The 19,379-nt window shown below is 36.2% G+C and overlaps 1 protein-coding gene across 1 annotated transcript; it reads right to left on the reverse strand.

The window, feature by feature from the left end:
- Positions 1 to 2,644: 2,644 nt before the first annotated feature.
- On the reverse strand, positions 2,645 to 18,800 carry LOC107686727 (semaphorin-5A-like). Its single transcript, XM_016483832.1, has 6 exons — positions 18,596 to 18,800; positions 13,215 to 13,385; positions 10,587 to 10,742; positions 9,751 to 9,795; positions 7,597 to 7,808; positions 2,645 to 3,873 (listed from the first exon to the last, which is right to left on the reverse strand). The coding sequence occupies exons 2-6, from the start codon at positions 13,315 to 13,317 to the stop codon at positions 3,754 to 3,756; spliced, it is 636 nt and encodes a 211-aa protein (XP_016339318.1). The 5' UTR covers positions 13,318 to 13,385; positions 18,596 to 18,800; the 3' UTR covers positions 2,645 to 3,753.
- Between the last annotated feature and the right edge of the window lie 579 nt (positions 18,801 to 19,379).

Below are 19,379 nucleotides of genomic sequence, written 5' to 3' on the forward strand. Positions count from 1 at the left end.
CTTGGGGTGGTGACTGAAGGCGGTGACTGTGTAGTTCTGACGTCAACTTTTTACGGAAAAATCACAGCTACTTTATGCGGGCTGTGTGAATGTTACTGTGGACTGACTGTTTTGAAACTTATATGGTAGTTAAATAGCACCTAGACCTCAGTTATCATGAAAAAAGCCAGGAAATTTCAGTTTTGACAATATGGGACCTTTAAAATATTTACTTGAAGTATCCCCTGAACTCAATATTTTAATAATTTAAGAAAACATTTGGATGTTAACAGTTCTCTGATAATGTTAATGGTCACATGACATGCCGGTAAACAAATAAAATATTTAATCTTTTCAATATGTTTTGTTTTTCATTTTTGATTTAAATTTAATATTTTTACTCTCATCAACGAACCCCAGAGCAGGAAACATGAACTTAAGACATATGTGATGACATAAATATTATTTTTAAAATTTGATTGTGTTTTAGAAAGAAACGGTGAAGTCTGATGGAAAAATAAGCTCTACATCGAGTCAGCACATGTTCTTAACAGCAGCAGAAAACTCAGCCTGTCTGAAGAATGTGACAGTAACAACTTATGTTAAAGGGACAGTTCACTTTAAAAATATAACTCTGACATAATTTCTAGTAATACAACTAGCATCTTTACAAAGAGTTAAGTCATGGATGTGTGTATGCATGTGGGTGGTTGTTTGTTGAACCAGGTGGTTCAGTACATCAAGCAAGTCAATTGGAGGTGAGTGTTGGGTCAAAGAGAGCACCGTATGCCACATTAGTCACTGCAGACCATGTTTACGGATTAGAAAAAGTCATAAATGAAGCAGATCAGATCAGGCATGCCATTTTAACAAATGAATAGCACCTATACTTACCCAAACACCATCTGAGCATGCAGGACCAGACTAGTGAGCCTCACAACCCTGATCATGAGTCAAAGTAAACTGTGATTAATCCTCAGAACCGGGAACCTATGATTTCAACACCTCCAGTTCAGATACAAGCATGTACGAGTGGATCTATGACACTCAATTACCTTCTCACACAGGATAAAAAAAAAAAAAAAGCTGACAGAAAGGTCTTCTCAGGAAAGGCGACTATTGCCCACTAAATAAGGGTTTCTAAATAAGGGTGCTAAAAATCATCTTAATTCAAAAGAAAAAGTTGTTTTCATTCCGCATGGGAAGATATTTGTTCTTGTTTTATGTATAACGCATTTTACATTTTCATTTTGCGTAAATCCTGATTTAAGGGTGTAGAGACGTTTATATTGGAAAACAAAAATGCTGAGCAAGACATTCTTTTTCTTTTCTTTTTTGCAGTGCATACAACATTTAATGACTTGCTCATATTTAAGACTTTAAGGCCTTAAATAGTGGAAGGGCAAATTAAGACTTTTTAAGACCCACAAAAACCACGTAAATGCAACACTGTCTGATTGGAAAATGTGTCTAGTTTTGCAAAAATTTAAATAACGTACATATGTGTAAAATCACTGCAGTTTCCAGCTGGTTGCAGTAAAAAACACCAACAACCTGTATTCATTTCGGCATAAAGTATAACCAACGACAGAATCAATTATATTTCCTTGCACAAACACTGCAGTACACAAAATACACATTTTGATGTTTGCGTCAAATAATCAAATTAGCCTGTGGCTTTTCTGACGCATTAAAACTTACTCACCTGGTAGCGCGCTACCCTTGCAATGCAGAGAAACACTAGTCATGAAAGAGCTCAAAGCCTCACAGATGAGGTAAAATGGCTTGGTTACTTCACCAAAATGGTTCTTACATTTGATTTTGCTCATTATCCTTAAATTTAGTACGTTCATTTCAAACGCGATGGATCATTAACATTTTAGCGCCACTCACCGGACATTTAAAACAACTAGTTTTGTGTATTTTTACAACTTTGAAGCCCCCTACAGTTAAGTGAGTGTAATTCACTGTCATAATTACAGTGGATGGCTGTACACATGCATTTGTTGTTGGCGGCGTGAAACAATCCACTCCTTTCAAGTGGTAGGGCCTACGAAAAGAAATGGTGTAAAGGCCAAACCCTTAATCTTTGTAAAGGTGACATGTTTAGTTGACATGTAGTGGTGTCATGTAGACTTAACAAGGACACTGTAAAGTATATATTTATGTATTTAAAATATGTTTAGTTGGAAGTAGATGCCATCTTAAGGATTTTAAGGTAACAATGTCATTTTGTGGAAAAACAAATTCAAAGCTCTGGTTTTATATCAAAACTGGAAGGAGTCCATTATCGGGCCAAATCGTTTTGGCTACCTGGGAGAAACCATCCGAATTATTAGAAGTTAGTGTACCATAAGAATGATTTTAAAACTGATATTTTAATATAGAAAAAAAAATCGTAGATATAGTCGCTTTAATCTCCAAACTGCAGTAATAGTAGTCCAGTTAACGATTTCGCATAAAACTGAACGCGCTGTTAGCAGCCACCACTCACTGAACATTTCACTTTGATAGTATGGCAAAACATGTAAGAAGCAATGTAATATTTTACAGAAATGTCTGCACAGGCTGTTTTTCCATTGAACCTGCACTGACTAAGTGAATTCAAGCAACAACTCGGCATGTCACATTTCATAGATTGAACACAGTGAGGTATATGAAGCAATTTTAATTTATGCACATAAAACAAGCAAACAAAGTTTTACAAGTAGAAAAGAATTAGTAGAAATTGAAAAAGTGGATTCCCAAGCACCTCTCCATAATGGATGAATGGTTAAGTTTATGGTTAAGTAAATTCATTCAAATATTTGAAAATGAAAGAAAATAAAAGCTGAAAAAGCAGTTCTTTGTGCTAGAAAGCAGTTTGTTTTTACAGATAATACTTGTTTTCTCATGAAATTTTGAACTATTAAACAACTAAACAAATAGAAACATGTCGATAATATTCAAATGATCAATGTTTTACATAAAAAGGTCCTGTAGCGTTTCACATTCTCTCTTTTTTGCAGACCTTACACCACATAAAGACGAATGTTAATATGACAAGTCATGTTTTGATGACTAAACAGGGTTACTTTGAAACAAACAAACACTTCTTTTTCAGAATAGACTCATCTATAAATGCTACACTGACATATGTGTCATGAAAAGTGTATTTTACAACAAAAACACAGATTCCCACCACTAAGAGTTCGACTAACAAGTGCCCCATATTGAAAGATACATGAACACATTTTTCAGAGACTGTGGTATCTACATATGGATTGTGTTTGTCTGTTGCGGCAAAACCTAGTGATAGGGCAGGCAGATGAACTGGAGACCACCGTTGGTCCTCAGTGAGGCACAGGGGCTTCTGATTCGGCACAGGAAACTCCACCCATTTAGGACACAGGCCCCGCCCACTAACACTGGAATGCGACCAACCATGCAAATAAATGAAAGCAAAACACATCAGATGAGATCATGCAAAGCATCCATGTGCCATCTCTGCGGCGAGAGTTTATCAGCATCTCGGTTGAATCAAATCGCCTGCTTTATTTGTCCACCATAGTTCAATTTCATTTAACGATGTCCGCACAACTGGAGAGCATGATGTCCTTGTTAACTGTGAGAATGGTTCTGTACAGCTTTATTGGCATTTGATGGTAAAATGGTCCCACGTAAAATGTCTTTTTTAATTATCCGGGTAACCCACGGAGAAAAAGAGGCAAAAAAATAAAATCACTAGGTGCTGAAGTTAATGTGGTGAAGATGATTGGAATCACAGATCCATTTTTAAAAGTCGTCATAAGTGTTGACGTCAGTGAAGTATGCGTTGGTATATGTTTTTCCTGCTAGCTGAGGGTTGAAATACTTATTTCTTTCCTCCAGGATCAAGTTATTCTTATTGAAAGCCTGCAGACGAGAGAAAAATGTTTTCAGTTACAGAGATAAGAGAACAGAAATGGAAAATACTTGATTTTGTTTGCATGGATGAAAAGTCAGACTGTATTGAGGATGTGGATCTAGGCAAAAAAAAAAGAAATCAAATCACAAATCACTGAACAAAAATCTTGCTTTGAGACTGAATGATGGCCAAACCATGAAGAGGGTTTAACAAAAGACTGATTCACTTGGCTGACTATACATTACTAACTTTAAAAAAATCGGCTAGAAAAGTTAGTATCATTCACAGAATAATAAAAAAAGAGCAGTCAAAACACCACAGCATCAAGACAGATGGAAATGACTAAGTAAACAAAGCTTTTCATACAAACTCAGAAATGTATTTTTAGTTGTTTCTGCCACCCATATGCTCAACATGGTTACACTACCTCTGTATCAGCCAATTTATACAAAAAGTATAAAAATAATTAATTATAAAATGTTTATTAAAATAAATAAGATGTTTATTCAGTCCTTAAAAAAATCTTCTTTTTATGAACCCTGTTTTAATATTTAAAATGCGATTTTTATTTTTTTTATTTTTATTTTAATAAACATTTAAAATATAAGCATAAAACATTTAAAGACAAGGTTCATAAATATTAGTATAATATAATAATATAAGTTAAAAATAAAATAGAAATATACAAATTAAATAAGAGCTTATTCTATGTGTTTTTTTTTTGATGAATGATTTAGGTTGTCAAGGTTCATCAATATTAAAAAAGTTCAAAATAAAATATAAATATGCTTTTTTTTTTTTTTTAATTAAAAAAGAGTATTTATTCAGACTTCAACATAATTAGAAAGAACAATGTAACAAAGCTGTAAGCCAATACCGAGCTCAGTGGGGTGGCAGTAACAAGCAAGCAAAATAATAATTCAGAAGAAAAGATTAATCCGATTTACAAGGTAGAGAATAAAAGAGACGGGGGGGAGAATGCATGCAACAAAATGGTAGTAGACAGCCATAATCACGACACGACACCAGAATTACACTGCCTTCTCACAAGCCTGAGTATCTGCTTTGTGGGATGATGGGAAATGCTGGTGGCATATGCAGACAGAAGGAATGGGCGAGCACACCTGCCACGTACACGAGGGTCAGGGGAAGGACAGGGGATTCGCGAGAGGTCTGAGAGTCAGAGGAGAGGATGGTAATGCCGGTCAAGAGTTAGTAGAAAATCTCCAGGCCTCGCGCTACACCAGTGTTAGAAGACAAAGGCTGGCAAATGTGGTGCTCGTCCAAAGGCAAGAGAACGGAAACGTCAGGCTGAAAAGAGGAATGGAGCACAATCATCCTCAGGGCAGCAGGAGACGGAAAGAAGGCCTACGCTGTCGGTTTTGGTCTGTTTGTGAAGCTGTCATTAAAGTCAACATGAAACGGCCCTCGCAAACCAATTTTACTTCCATAATGACAGACTTCAAAAAAGAAAAAAAGCTTTCATCCATCAGGTTATTTCATACAATAATGGAGTTTATAGTCAATTGTGGTGGTCTATTTATCTTCTAAAAAACCAAAACTCCCACTTTTGTGGAAACTAACTTTAAGGGTTAGTTCACCCAAAAATTTAAATTAGGCTGCGTTTTACTCACCCCCCAGGCATCCTAGGTGTATATGACTTTCTTCTTTAAGACGAATCCAGTCGGAGTTCTATTAAAAATTGTCTTTGATCTTTCAAGCTCTATCATTGCAGTCAGCGGGTGTTGCATTGCTTCAGTGCGAAAGAAGTTAAATAAAAAGCGCCCATGCATAAAAAAAGTGTCTCACACGGCTCCGGGGGGTGAACAAAGGCCTAAACGCATCGATTCGCTACAGGAGGCCTTTGTTCACACCCCGGAGCCCTGTCAGACACTTTTTTTTTTAATGGATGGCCGCTTTTTATTTAACTTATTTTGGACTGAAGCAATGCAACACCCGCAATGATAGAGCTTGAAAGATCAAAGACAATTTTTTATATAACTTCGACTGGATTCGTCTGAAAGAAGAAAGTCATATACACCTAGGATGCCTCGGGGGTGAGTAAAACGCAGCCTAATTTTCATTTTTGGGTGAACTAACCCTTTAAGGAGAGGTTTTGACTGGGATGTCGAGGTTTAATGTCAAGTTCACTCTTAATCGCATCATGATTCATAATACATTTATAATAGTTATAACTGTAGTAACTTTGATTACACAAAACAGACAATTTACCCCAAAATCAAAATTTTATTTGAACTTATTCACCATCATGTTGCTCCAAACCCGAACTTTTGTTTATTTTGGAAACATAAATAAAAATATGTTTTTAATTTCTGGTATCATTTTAATCCATCCACACAACCAAAACTTTTTTGCATCAAAAAAATACAAAATGACATCATACATGCAATCCATATGATTACATAATCCATTATATCAGAAGACATGAATTAAACCACTTATTTTATATGGATTTCTTTTTGTGTAACTTTTTGATGCACAAATGTTCTGGTTATGTGGACTTTCAATGGATGAACAAAAATTTAATATTAAAAATATCTTAATATGTGCTCTGAAGATGAAAGAAAGTCACTCAAAAATTGCTAGTAAATTCCATAAATATTTACAAAGAAACACATTAAATTAAACAAAAATTTGAAGTAGAAAGACTGAAATAGTATTTTCTTGTAAAACACACTCCAGTAATTTCTGTTTTATTAAAAAAATACAGTATAGGCTTGGAATGACACAAGGCTCTTTGGCTATTAAAATTAACATTATTTTCCCTTTTAACATGGTGACATCAGCCATTTACGTATTCTTTTCAAATAACTTTGATGAAATATTACGAAGACGTTTTCTTTAGAATAACATTGACAAATCACAGGAATGCATATTAAGAAAGTAAATGGTCAATTTGATGTCATGTTGACTTTAAGGATCCTGTATGGGAAAATATATTCCATACTTACAGTAACAAACTGACAGCATTCAGAAGAAGAGAAAAACAATATGACAAATAAGTTGTGCATGGCAATAATACTATGTAGCCTTGAAGTTCCATTCATTCTTGTCATCAGTAGAAAGCCAGGCGAGTGAACTTGTACAGTCTCAGGACAGTAAAACAAAGAGTCATTTGCTACATTACCCTTCAGCTGGGATGTTGTGCAAGTGATGCTATTCTAGTGCAATACATCCAGCTGATGAAATATGCAACTTCACAAAAGTGTTTAAACAAGCAATAACTGAGAAGCACTTTCCGTAATTAGTCATGAGTCTTGTGCATTCAAGTCTAATGAAGCCTTAACTGTCCTTCTGACTAAATGTGAAAATTATGGCGTGCTTTATTTTCGCTGTGCTTATGAAAAAATGATCCATGTGCCTAAATCTCAAAGTGCACTGCATAACTTTAAAGCATTACGTAATAAAAAACTACATTTAAGAGAAAAGTTCATTTTTCAGGGTTAAAGTAACTCTATAATAACATTCTCAGAAATGTACTGACATGAGCTGTATATTGGTTTCTGATTTCATTTGAGACAATCTCACACAAACACTGAGTATACAAACTGAATCAAAACTGCACTTATGAGAAAGCAGTGTATGAATGTATGAACTGATTTAGACACAAGACACATCGTACACATTCACACACAGACCACATACTAAATCCATTATCCATTTCCCATATGAATAACATATTGCTGATCGTATGAATGAATAACACCCACCTTAATGGCTTCAACTGAGTCGTACTTGTCCAGTTTGTTGATGTGGTTGGTGATGCTGGTGTTGAGTGGGGCGGCAGAGATGGGGTGGATGACTGTGGCATCATGGGACTGCTGCTGGTATCTCTGACAGTAAGTGTACACCAGTAGGGTCACCAGACAGCCGAGTATGGAGCTGCTCAGACCCACGGCGATCATGTGGAACACATTGAAGTCTGGCAAGAGAGGCAAAACGGCTAATGGCTAAATGATCTGACACAAGCATGATGGCTGGGGATTTGAGCATTGATCCAGAGGATATCAATTATCCATTACCTGAGCCAATTAAACACTACAGTAAATTACAGTCAGCATCGCTGTTGCCCTGCGAGTCTGCATGAACGGCCAATAATTGCTATAAATGGAAGGACTTTACAGTGACAAGCCATTCCAAATGCACATTTGTTTAATAGGTCCCAAAAAAGCTTTGAGGCACATTGTGTTTGTAATCAGTGTATTGAACATCAGTTTTGATGCACTTTGGATAAATAGCATAACTAGAATTATGTTGTTCTCTGGAATACTGGGTTCTTATTGGTCAGTTGTGACTTTGAACAGTCAGGTGTGTTTGTATAATACACAAAAGAACTGTATATTTCACTGTTGTTCAATGGAAACATATCACTGCTACTTTTCATGTATGTTGTATCACTTCGCTCATATTCGCGCGATTTTTTGCGCATCTCGTCAGTGAACAACGGCTCTGTGTAGTTAATGCTGCTCAATGTGAAAGCCCGCAGGTGATGGAGATTTACCGCTGATTACAGAACCGGCTTTCTGACAAGATGCGCATTAAATATCGCATGCGATTTATCGTGCAGCCCTACTTTGCACTTGTTAAAAAAATGACCTTAGAGGACTTATTTTTTAAATGTACTACTGTAAGATTATCAGTAAGAAGTCATCATGTATGGAACGCCGATTCCGCCACTGAATAAAAATTAAAAAAAGGTAATTGCGACTTTTTATCTCAAAATTCTGACTTTTTTCTCGCAATTATGAGTTTACATCTCGCAATTTTTTCTCAGAATTGTGAGATTTTAACTCTTAATTGCGAATTAAAGTCTTTTCTCACAATTGTGTGTTATAAACTCACAATTGAAAGTTATAAAGTCATAATTGCGAGATATAAACTCACAATTGTGCGTTAAAAAGTCAAAATTGTGAGATAAACTATTCTGACTTTTTCTCGCTAATGAGAGTTTGTATCTCGCAATTTTGACTTTTTTCGCAATTGCAAGATTATATCATTCTGAAACTCTTTAAATTCTGAGAGTTTATATCTCCCAATTCTGATAAAAAAAGTCAGAATTGGGAGATGTAAAATCACAATTGCAAGAAAAAAGTCAGAAATAGTCTCAATTACCTTTTTTTTATGCAGTGGCGGAAACCAGCTTCCATACCTATGTTCACCAAGTCTACATTTGTTTGATCTAAAATACATCATACAAAACAGTAATATTGTAAAATATTATTAAAGGGGTCATATGATGCGATTTCAAGTTTTCCTTTCTCTTTGGAGTGTTATAAGCTCTTGTCCTTTAAACAGTAAAATACATTTGTTCCTATTTTTTATATATTTTATATTATAATTTATTCCTGTGATGGCAAATACATAATGATTAAATATCCTGATGTGGTGCTGTATAAACACTGAAAACAGTTACGTTGCTTAACATTTTTCTGGAAACTGTGATACTTTTTGATTCTTTGATAAATAGAAAGTTCAAAAGAATAGCATTTATTCTAAATATAAATCATTTGTATATATATATAAATGTCTTTATAGTCAATTTTTATCAATTTATTTCATTCTTGCAGAATAAAAGTATTAATAATACTGACTCTAAACTATTGAACAGTAGTGTATATATGTTAGCTAGCTAATGCTAAGAAAAAAATTACTTGGCTTTTTATTAGAGGAGGATTTCAGCTGATCTAAGCTAAGCTTTAAGCTAGAATAATAGGATCATTTTGATTCAAATCAATATTTCATGTCCATATACTTTTTTATTTGTAAAGTAGCTGAGTAATAAAGGGGATAATGTACAGTTAGCCGGTCATAATTGCAAAATAAGCCCCTGCAGAGTGATATAAGGCTGCTTGTACACTACTTACCTCCACACCATTGTTCCTCCCGACTTGAACGTGCAACAGACGTTTCTGAGGAGACCAGAAAAAAATCAAGAAAAGAACAGGGAATTGAATCCATCAGGCTGATAAATGAGATCCTTAGAAGTTTCAGAACATTACAGCAAGTGAATTTCAAACTCAACCTATTATCGCAAAATTCAAAGAGCTGAATAAGGAAAGTGGCACCTGCGACGCATTTTTATGATCAGTAATGGAAGTAAATGAGGTATAAAACTTTTCTAACGAGCTGTAATGGAATGTTACCCTGAGAAAGACATGAGGGCTCTGCAGGCCAGACAATATTTACACAAGATTTACAGAATGGCCTTAAAAATCCACTCCCTGTGCTACACCGTAAGCGAGGTAATAACTCCCCTGACGATCATGCGTTTAGCCATTTCTATCTCTACAAAGTGGCAGATCACATAACTCATCATTTTAAAGATGAGCACATTAAAAATGAGGTGACTGTGTACATTGTAGTTCATCATCAGAGAACTAAGTACAGTTACTTGGATATAATGTTCTTTCTTACAATTAGCACCCTCATGTTTGAGTTTGTAAAACTTGTGGAGCGGAAGTATATCAGCTATCGAATGTATGAATGCAAATGCTACACGAAACATATCAGCGTAATGCATTTGTTCGATCGTGCCACTTAGACAGGGCAAAGGATGAGAGGCTAATTATCCCTGCACTGCAGAAATCAATGGTTTGGTGTGTCTCGCATTACTTCTTGTCAATAAGGGAAGATACTTGTTTGTCCAGGGGTCGATATGGCAAGTGTTTGAGTGTATATGTGTGCGGGTTTCTGTGCCCACCTGGGATGAAGTTGGAGATGGGTAGACAGGCACGAGTTTCACTGCTGTTGCCTGAGCACTGGTTGCCGGTGGGAAACAGGACGTCACAGTGCCGCAGGCGAACCTGAGACCCTGATGAGTCACAGGGGGACCATTCGGACCAATCAGACCAGCTCTCTGTACATGACAACAACAAGCCCAAATCAGATGCAAAGTGATGTAGAGGGGAGGGAATGTGAAGTTCTTTCTCTCTCTCTCTCTCTCTCTCTCTCTCTCTCTATCTAGTAAGTGTTTCTGCATGGCATAAATTCTCATCCATATACCCCGAGTCTCTGACACAAACTTGATCCATCGTGAATGTAACTGGTCTTTAGAGCTTCTTGATATAAATGATCGAATGGCTTATATAAACATCACAAAATAAGTCTCAAAACTCATCAAAAATGCAACAGAACATTCATATTTTCAGAGTGCAGAGTGCAAATCCAAATGGCTGTGCCTTTATTTGAACATTAAAATCTAGCTATCACTGGATATATGTGTATTTATGTAATGTACTGTGAGCTTACAAAAACATGTATAATATATTTGTTCATTTTGATTTGTGCAGTGGTGAACTGCAATGTGCATTTGTGGGAACCTTTGATGCTTTTAACTCAATGAGAGTGCAATAAAACTGACTGGATCGGAAGCCACTGTTGTGTTTTCTTTCTCACCTCTTTCCGCTGCATGCCGCAGCTTATCACGCCCACTTCTGTAACATTTTTCAAAACTGTTGTGAAAACTAACTGGCTTTGAAATAGGAGAATTCAAGACCCTTCAAACCAGCCCAGGGTCTATCTAGTCTCCCAGCCCAAAAATTGCCCAAAATTCATTCTAAAGGCCCTGAGATATTCACAGTGAAGTTCTTTTTTTTTGTTGTTCAGGGTGAAAAGAAGTTTAGGTAACACTTTATTTTAAGGACAAATTCTCACTATTAACTACTTGCTTATTAGCATGCATATTACTAGCATATTGGCTGTTTATTAGTACTTACAAAGCACATATTAACACCTTATTCTTCATGACCATATTCTAGATCCCTTAAACCTTCCCAATACCTAAACTTAACAACTACCTTACTAACTATTAATAAGCAGCAAATTAGGAGTTTGTTCAGGGAAAACTCTTTGTTAATAGTGAATATGTGTTCCTTATTCTAAAGTGTTACTGAAGTTTAAAACACCTAAACACTGTTAGTGAACAACCCAGTGCTGCCAGTGTTGCTATGAGCGCCGTTTAGATGAATATAAAAATATGCGCTACATGCCTTCCTCTCAATAACAAACATACAAAATGGTGAGAAAACAGCAGTTAAGAAAGCATCTGATGACAGTGATGCATGTAACTTACATTTTGTTACATTATATCAACTTTGCTTTTTAAACTGGAAGAAAGAAGTGTCTCTGAAAAACGAAAAACCACTTGCCCTTAATAATAAACATAATGAGTGCTAATATGGTTTTATCTGATGTGCTATCCATACATATCTGTTAAGATTTCAAAAACTATGTTTTAGGGTTTCATGACCCTTTAAACTTGAAAAAATGTGTCAGTGTTGCTTTCAATTAGAATTACAACTTCAATTTCTACTATAAAGCAGATCTCCACTGTGTTCATGTTGTTCCTCGTGTCTGACCCATACTTAACAGAAGAAATAAACCAGAGAGGTTTTCCATGTCAAAGAAGGCGGAGCCCCAGATCCACACCCTCCTAATCGCCAAAGACCAATGGTAGTTCAAAGGTGTTTACCAACCCGTGCAAACTTTTCTGTAAAGTTTGGCAAGCTGTTTTGACCTTGAACGAACTTAATTTTGGCCTGATTTTGTTCAAAATCGTCATATCAGTTCATTTTTGATTTGCTTGAAGTATAACGAGGCTTTAAAACAAAGAAGCTAGACCTTCTTGGCAGATTAAACTTTTATTTTCCAGCAGGCAAGGCTTGAAATTGTGTTATGTGGTTATCTTACGGGTGAACTGATTATCTATTTGGCCTCCAAGCTAATTTAAACTATACTCTACAATGGAACCTAAAAAGCTTGGAATCCAGTTTAGGAGAACTTCCTCACAGTGTCTTCTGATTAGCATTCCCCTCACTTATCCCGTCCTCTGTCTCCCGGCTGCACTGTACAGCTACACATGCGCTCGTGTAATGAATGGTGTGACAGATAGACCTGAACGCAGCTAATAAAAGGTCACTCGGTAACCTCACTACAGTTCTGGCTAATGGATGGACTGACATTTGAATACAAGCTCTCTTCTCCCATTCACCTTTCCGTGGATCAATGTGCGAGGTTTGACTCTGTCATCAATCGCCTTATCTTGCCCTCCACTTTTGCACTCCCTGCTGCGAGCTTATGCATATTATCTTCATATCGCAAACTTGGCTTTACCATTTGCTTTTCTATGAAGTGTGACATTTTGATTTCCTCTGCTTTCATTCCCCCACGGGCCGCTTTATGCGTGAGACATGACGAAAGGAAAGCAGGTACAAGACAAAGGCTTCCATATCCGAAAAAAGTAATGTAATTTCCTGTCGGATTCAAGGTGTGAGTGTGTGCGAGTTCACGTAGGTTGAGTTCATGCACGTGATAAAGTGTGTGTGTGTACCAGGGCAGGGTTGGATGTTGCAGAGGGCCTCTTCAGTATGCAAACCCAGGCAGATGTCACCTCCGTAGGCAGGTGGAGGGTTGTTACAGGTGCGTGTGCGCATGTAGTGGCCTCCTCCGCATGTCACTGAGCATTTAGACCAAGGTGACCAGCACGACCAGCTCCCATCCACTGAAAGATAAGGAAAAGAGCATACTAAAATTACTACTGTGCTTGTGTCATGAATAACTTTGGGACTAGCATCCTACATTTCTTTCAGTAAATAGTGAAAATATTTTTCGGAATATTTTTGAGCAGCTATAAATGTGTAACAACAGTTCATATCGATAAAGGCAAATGCGTTTGTTCTCTACACTTTTCACACTGTAGCTCAGCAAAGAGGAGTCATTCAGATAAACATGTTTAGTGCCATTACATTTAAATGGGAAATATCATGGAAAACATGATTTAAAATAAATAAAACAATAAAAATAAAAGAGTTCATTTTAATACAAACACATACAGTAGCCCCATAATAACACAAAATGATCTTCAAAAAGAGGTAATTCAGAAGGCATCACATTTGTAATATCAGAACTATAAAGATTTAGATATCAGAACATATTCAGTATTCTGCAATTTGGTGGGTTTGTGACTCATTTATCATTTTAGGAGGTTAGCCAATCATAGCACAACTCATTTACATATAAAACTCTTAAAAAGAACATTGGCCTGTTAAAAGGATGAGAGAGGGTAGAAAACAGTCACATAAAACTAAATTGTCTATTGAAAAAAAAAACCACACTGTGTGATGATCATGCTGTATTTCTGACACTGTCAGAATATGATCGTAGGTTATCTTTTGTCGCAAGACCGTGACAACGGCCATCTTTGACTCTCACTGTACAACACAGGACCACCGATTAGGAGCCACGATCACAGAAATCGCCACGATTGTTTCACGATGCCAATCTTTTGTCTGGGACAGCCGAAAATCATGCAGTGTGTTTTGGGTTTAAGGGAGAAAAGTGAATGAGCTCCATTTCATTTAAACAGATCCAGGAACTTTATTCATCTAGTACCACAATATAAATGAACGACTTCACCATAGTTACCTCTGATAAGATCATTACAATGAAATCATCTGGTGTCAAAACAAGCTAAACCCTACTGCGCTTGTGTCATGAATAATTTTGGGAAGAGCATCTGTCATTTCAAAGTAAATAGAATAATTATATCTGAATAATTTCAAGTGTGATTGCCACTCTAAATGCGTAACATTAGTTTATATCAATAAAGGCAAATGTGTTACATGACATTTTTTCTCTACACTTTTCTCGCTGTTTCTCAGCAAAGAGGAGTGATTCAGACTGAGCATATTTAGTGTCATTAAATTTAAATGGGACATATCATGGAAACAGGATTTAAAATAAATAAAATATTACAAATAAAAGAGTTCAATTTATTATGTACACTTCCATAAGACAACCATTTGTAGAAAATGATCTGCAAAAACAGGTCATTCAGAAGGCATCACATTTGTAATATCAAAACTATTATGATTTAGATAACAGCTCCTATTAAATATTCAGAAATTTGGTGGGGTTGGGACTCATTTCACATTTGAAGAGGATAGCCAATCATAGCACAGCTCATTTACATATAAATCTCTTAAAAGAACGATGGCCTGCTAACAAGTGAATATGCATTTCATTTAAATAGATCCAAAACATTTATTCATCTAGTACCACAATCTGAATGAATGACGTCACTGATACGATCACTACAATGAAATAATTTAGTGTTAAAACCAGCTAAATCCAGATGCTAAGACTGCTGGGAATCTGGGGGTCGATGAGAAGAGAGGCTGTTCACACAATCTGCTCTGGAGCTCTGCTTCTCCCTCGCGCTCTCACTCTGACCCCTGCTCTAATTAATGAGGCTAAACGAACCATCAATTCACTCCCTCCCCTCTTCAGCGAGTGCCAAGCTCAGGGTCATCACCCGCGACAACTGGGGGAACAGAGAACAACTCACAAAACACTACGACTGTCTTGGAACTAATTAAAGGAAAACAAGCATACTGAGTCTCATTTTACATTAGCATTAGTCGTCTGACAGGTTTGTGGAAGAGGGGTGAGAGTCACTGACTTTAGTAGATTTAGGCTGCGTTTAGTATGAAATATTAGCATACTGATTACTGTATAGTGCACAGTATATTGGCTGCTATTAAAAAACTGTATGCTAAACGGTATACGGTATGCTACAAATATTTAACATTAAAAAATACTTAAAAACAGCATTTGTGCTATGATCTCAGCATATTTAGTTCAGCAAATGACATTATCGTCTAGGAAATTAGTTTTTTTTTAAAATTTTTTTACATTTTATAAAGTTTGCATATTATTCCAATTTTGTGGTAAAATGTCTTAAAGGTTAGTTCACCAAAAAAGGAAAATTCTGTCATCATTTTCTCACCCTCATGTCTTTCCAAACCCATAAGACTTTGGCTAATCTTCGAAACACAAATTATGATATTTTAATGAAATCTGAGAGGTTTTTGTCCCTACACTGAAAATCCAGGTAACCAAAACTCAGAAGATACAAAAAGGTCATAAAGGAATTGTAAAAATAATCCATATTAATTGAACAAATGCAAAAGTTGTAAATGCAACAAAAAGTAAAGTTTGGAGAGTACATTTTTCAAGAAATTACTATTTCAGTCTTTCTACTTTAAAAAAAATCCCATTTAATTAAATGTGTTACTTACTGTTTCTTTGTAATTATTTGTGAAATTTACTAGCAATTTCTGAGAGAAAATTGCTTCAAAGTAAATCCTACTCCAATTGTTCTAGTGTATTTCATTCTAGCAGTATAAAAGATTGTTAAAACTAGTGCCCAATTTTGATTGGGAAGCTCAAATGCACCTTTTCCTGTCTGTTGCCTTTTAAGTCACAGCTCAGGATAGTTACTAGTAAAGGTTTTATAACTATATGTGTTGTTGACTGTATCTCACACTGTTGGAGAAAAAAACAGAAAAGGTGACTTTTTATATAAAAGACATAAGTAAACCAAATATTGCATTTTATCATCTGTTATAACTTCTCTATTGCGAAAAATGACAAATCAGCTCATGTCTGCCCCGGCGTAACTGATCATCTCATTTCACCCTTGTGGCATGCAACAAAAAAAAGATTAATTCATTTCAGAGCCTCCACAACTGCAACCGTGAGACCTCCGTCTGCCTCTCTCAAAACAAAATAATGCATTTCAAAGGTCTGACTTTGAACGTATAATGATTTAGCTCGGCAAGAAGGAACCAATAAAAGACACAGTCAGAATATTGGTCACAGACAAGCTCCGGTTCAGAGACGCTTATGGAGGTGTAGAGCAATTTGATGTGTTCTTTTCCAAGCTTCCTGCTGGGATACGCTTGATGAAAGCTGTATTATTCTGTCGTCGCCTGTACAAAGGGGCTATTGAATCTAAGCGCTACTAAGACGTTTCATTGGAAGTAGACAAGGACTGAATTAACTTAGTGAAGTGCACAGCACAGTTACTGATCGACAGTGCGCTCACATAGTTTGCTGTACAATCTGTCATCCGCCGCTTTTATAAAATTTGTGCTGCGATTCCTGATCTGTTAGCAATTACTCCTGCGGAGAAAAACATCAATAAGTCTAATCAGGTCTTAAAACCTCTGGAGGTCTTTGTTAATGAAGCAGTCCCGTTGGTCTTGCTACTGTCACTTTACAGGAAATATGTGATTTCCTGTTAGAAAACAGCTGCTGTAAAATTAAGCAGGAGCAAGTAGCTTTCCAGCATATCATGAAGAGCTATAAACTACAGTACGCCCTGCTTTGATGGTTTCAGGCTCCAAAAACAGGCTATTGATTAATTATGATTGCAAAACAAATTCCGCATTGCCTGATTGTGTCTTGTTCACCGTTAGGTATCATAAAATACCTACGCAATACGCATTTCCATTTAGACAGCATATTTCCAGCACACATAACGATGAGCGCTCATTTAATTAGAGAGCTTTTTCCCCTCCTTCAACTTTAGAGAGGGTGTACGCCATTGTCACAAGCCTTTTAATGACTGAATCCTGCTTTCCCGTCACTGCCGGTGTAATTAGCTTGAAATGTGATTACACACAACGATGCCACTGAGATTTCTCTCCATTTCCACCGGCAAATTGAGGTCCTCGCATCTTAAAACAGGGAGGCTTCTACTCGTACAAATACCACGCGCAAATGTGGGTTGTGTCTTACTTTTATCACTTGTTGATGTCTGGAATCCTTCTTTATTCCTTGCACACAACAAACTGAAAAAGGTCAGTTTTTATGATTGCTTCCATATAAACATTTGAAGAAAGAATGGATAAGTCTGAATTCTATTTGTGTTGTATGATGTTTTTTTTTTTTTTAAGTAAACGCAGTGTTCTTTTTTCCACCAAATAAGTGCTGGTGCTCGACTGGAGGATATGTTCTCCTCTTTCAGAAGATTTTTCATTAAGCCAAACTACGATGTAACTGGTACACAAACAAACAGCACATTTCTGTTGTTTATAACTGTAGTTTAAGAATTGATTTTAACATCTAAAGAAAATGAATTCATCACAAGCTGGCTTTGATGAAATGTTTTTACATACATAATGAATAAAATGTTTAGTTATCAATTTAAATATATGATATTTATAAATAAAATCATTTAATTTACTTTTGGTTAATTGGTGAAGTCTTTGAAGGTGACAAATATACATCAATGTTCAACAGATAAAAAAAAAATATATATATATTTTATTCAGCAAGGATGCATTAAATTGATCAAAAGTGTCAGTAAAGACTTTATAGTGTTACAAAATATGAATATTTCTAACAAGTGCTGTTCATGCTGAACTTTATTCTATTCATCAAATATTCTTGAAAAAAAAAGAGTTTAGACAAAAATTCAGCATATTAGAATGACTTCTGAAAGATCATGTGACACTGAAGACTGGAGTAATGGCTGCTGAAAATTCAGTTATAAAATCACAGGAATAACTTACATTTTAAAATACATTAAAATAGAAAACAGTTATTTAAAAATATAATAATATTTCACTTATCTGTTCCTTATCTGTATTTCACCTTATTTTATTATTTTACTGTATTTATACTGTATTACTTTATTTTTTTTATCAAATAAATGCAGCCTATTTGAGCAAAAGATATTTTTCTAGAACAAAAACAATTTTTTACATTGCAAACAAAACTTAAAATAATAAATTCGATTTATACATATAATTTAATTTCAGAATGGGGAAAACAGTGGGAAAATCAGTGTCTGGAGAAGATGTGTAAGTCACAAAAATATGAATGGAAAAAGTTGGAAAAGGTTTATGTATGAGGACTGCTAACCTGGACATGGTGTAGTATTGCACTCCTGAAACTCCTGGGCAGGCCCCAGGCAGGTGACTCCTCCATATTTGGGTTTGGGGTTGGAGCAGGTGCGTTTGCGGTTTCGGACCCCCGAGCTGCAGTCCCGACTACATTGGCTCCAAGACCCCCAGACGGACCAGCCTCCATTTACGGTCAATCCAGAGATACGTCCAGAACGCAGCAAATCTCCTAAAACAAGAATAAACAGCTTAAACTCCTGGGAAATCATGGGAATTCGATGTTCTTCAATAAACCCTGACAGGGTTTTCGATTTCAGAGATTATCATTTCAACAAATGTTTCAATCTATTATTAAATCCATACCACCTGAACTATTTCAAAAGAATAGCTCAGAGAGCAAAATGGATTTTCACATCATAGTTATCCATGCCATTCACAACTATTACTGTATTACTGTAATAGAATATGCTGATGACACAGTTTTTCTATCTTTGTTAACGAGTGCAGAATGTGATGACAGTAATGATCATTGTGTCAAAGAACATTTATCTTATCAAACAGAGTGTTTTTGCCACAGAGTATCTGTCTGCACCGTGACCTCTGTGTTTGTACCTCTGACCTTGCGCGAGATCCATCTGTGACAGTCCCTGTGAGCCACAGCCATTTATCCATTCTGAGCAGGCGACAGCGCTACATGGGTCGACCTATAATCTCTCCAGCACCAGAGCACACAGCCCTCTCAAAGGTAACAGACTACTTCATAATCTACTCACACCTCAAAGTGGGGCGCCTGGCTCTGATGG

Source organism: Sinocyclocheilus anshuiensis, unplaced genomic scaffold, assembly GCF_001515605.1.
Source record: "Sinocyclocheilus anshuiensis isolate Anshui unplaced genomic scaffold, SAMN03320099.WGS_v1.1 scaffold990, whole genome shotgun sequence".
In the NCBI taxonomy this organism is placed as follows: domain Eukaryota; kingdom Metazoa; phylum Chordata; class Actinopteri; order Cypriniformes; family Cyprinidae; genus Sinocyclocheilus; species Sinocyclocheilus anshuiensis.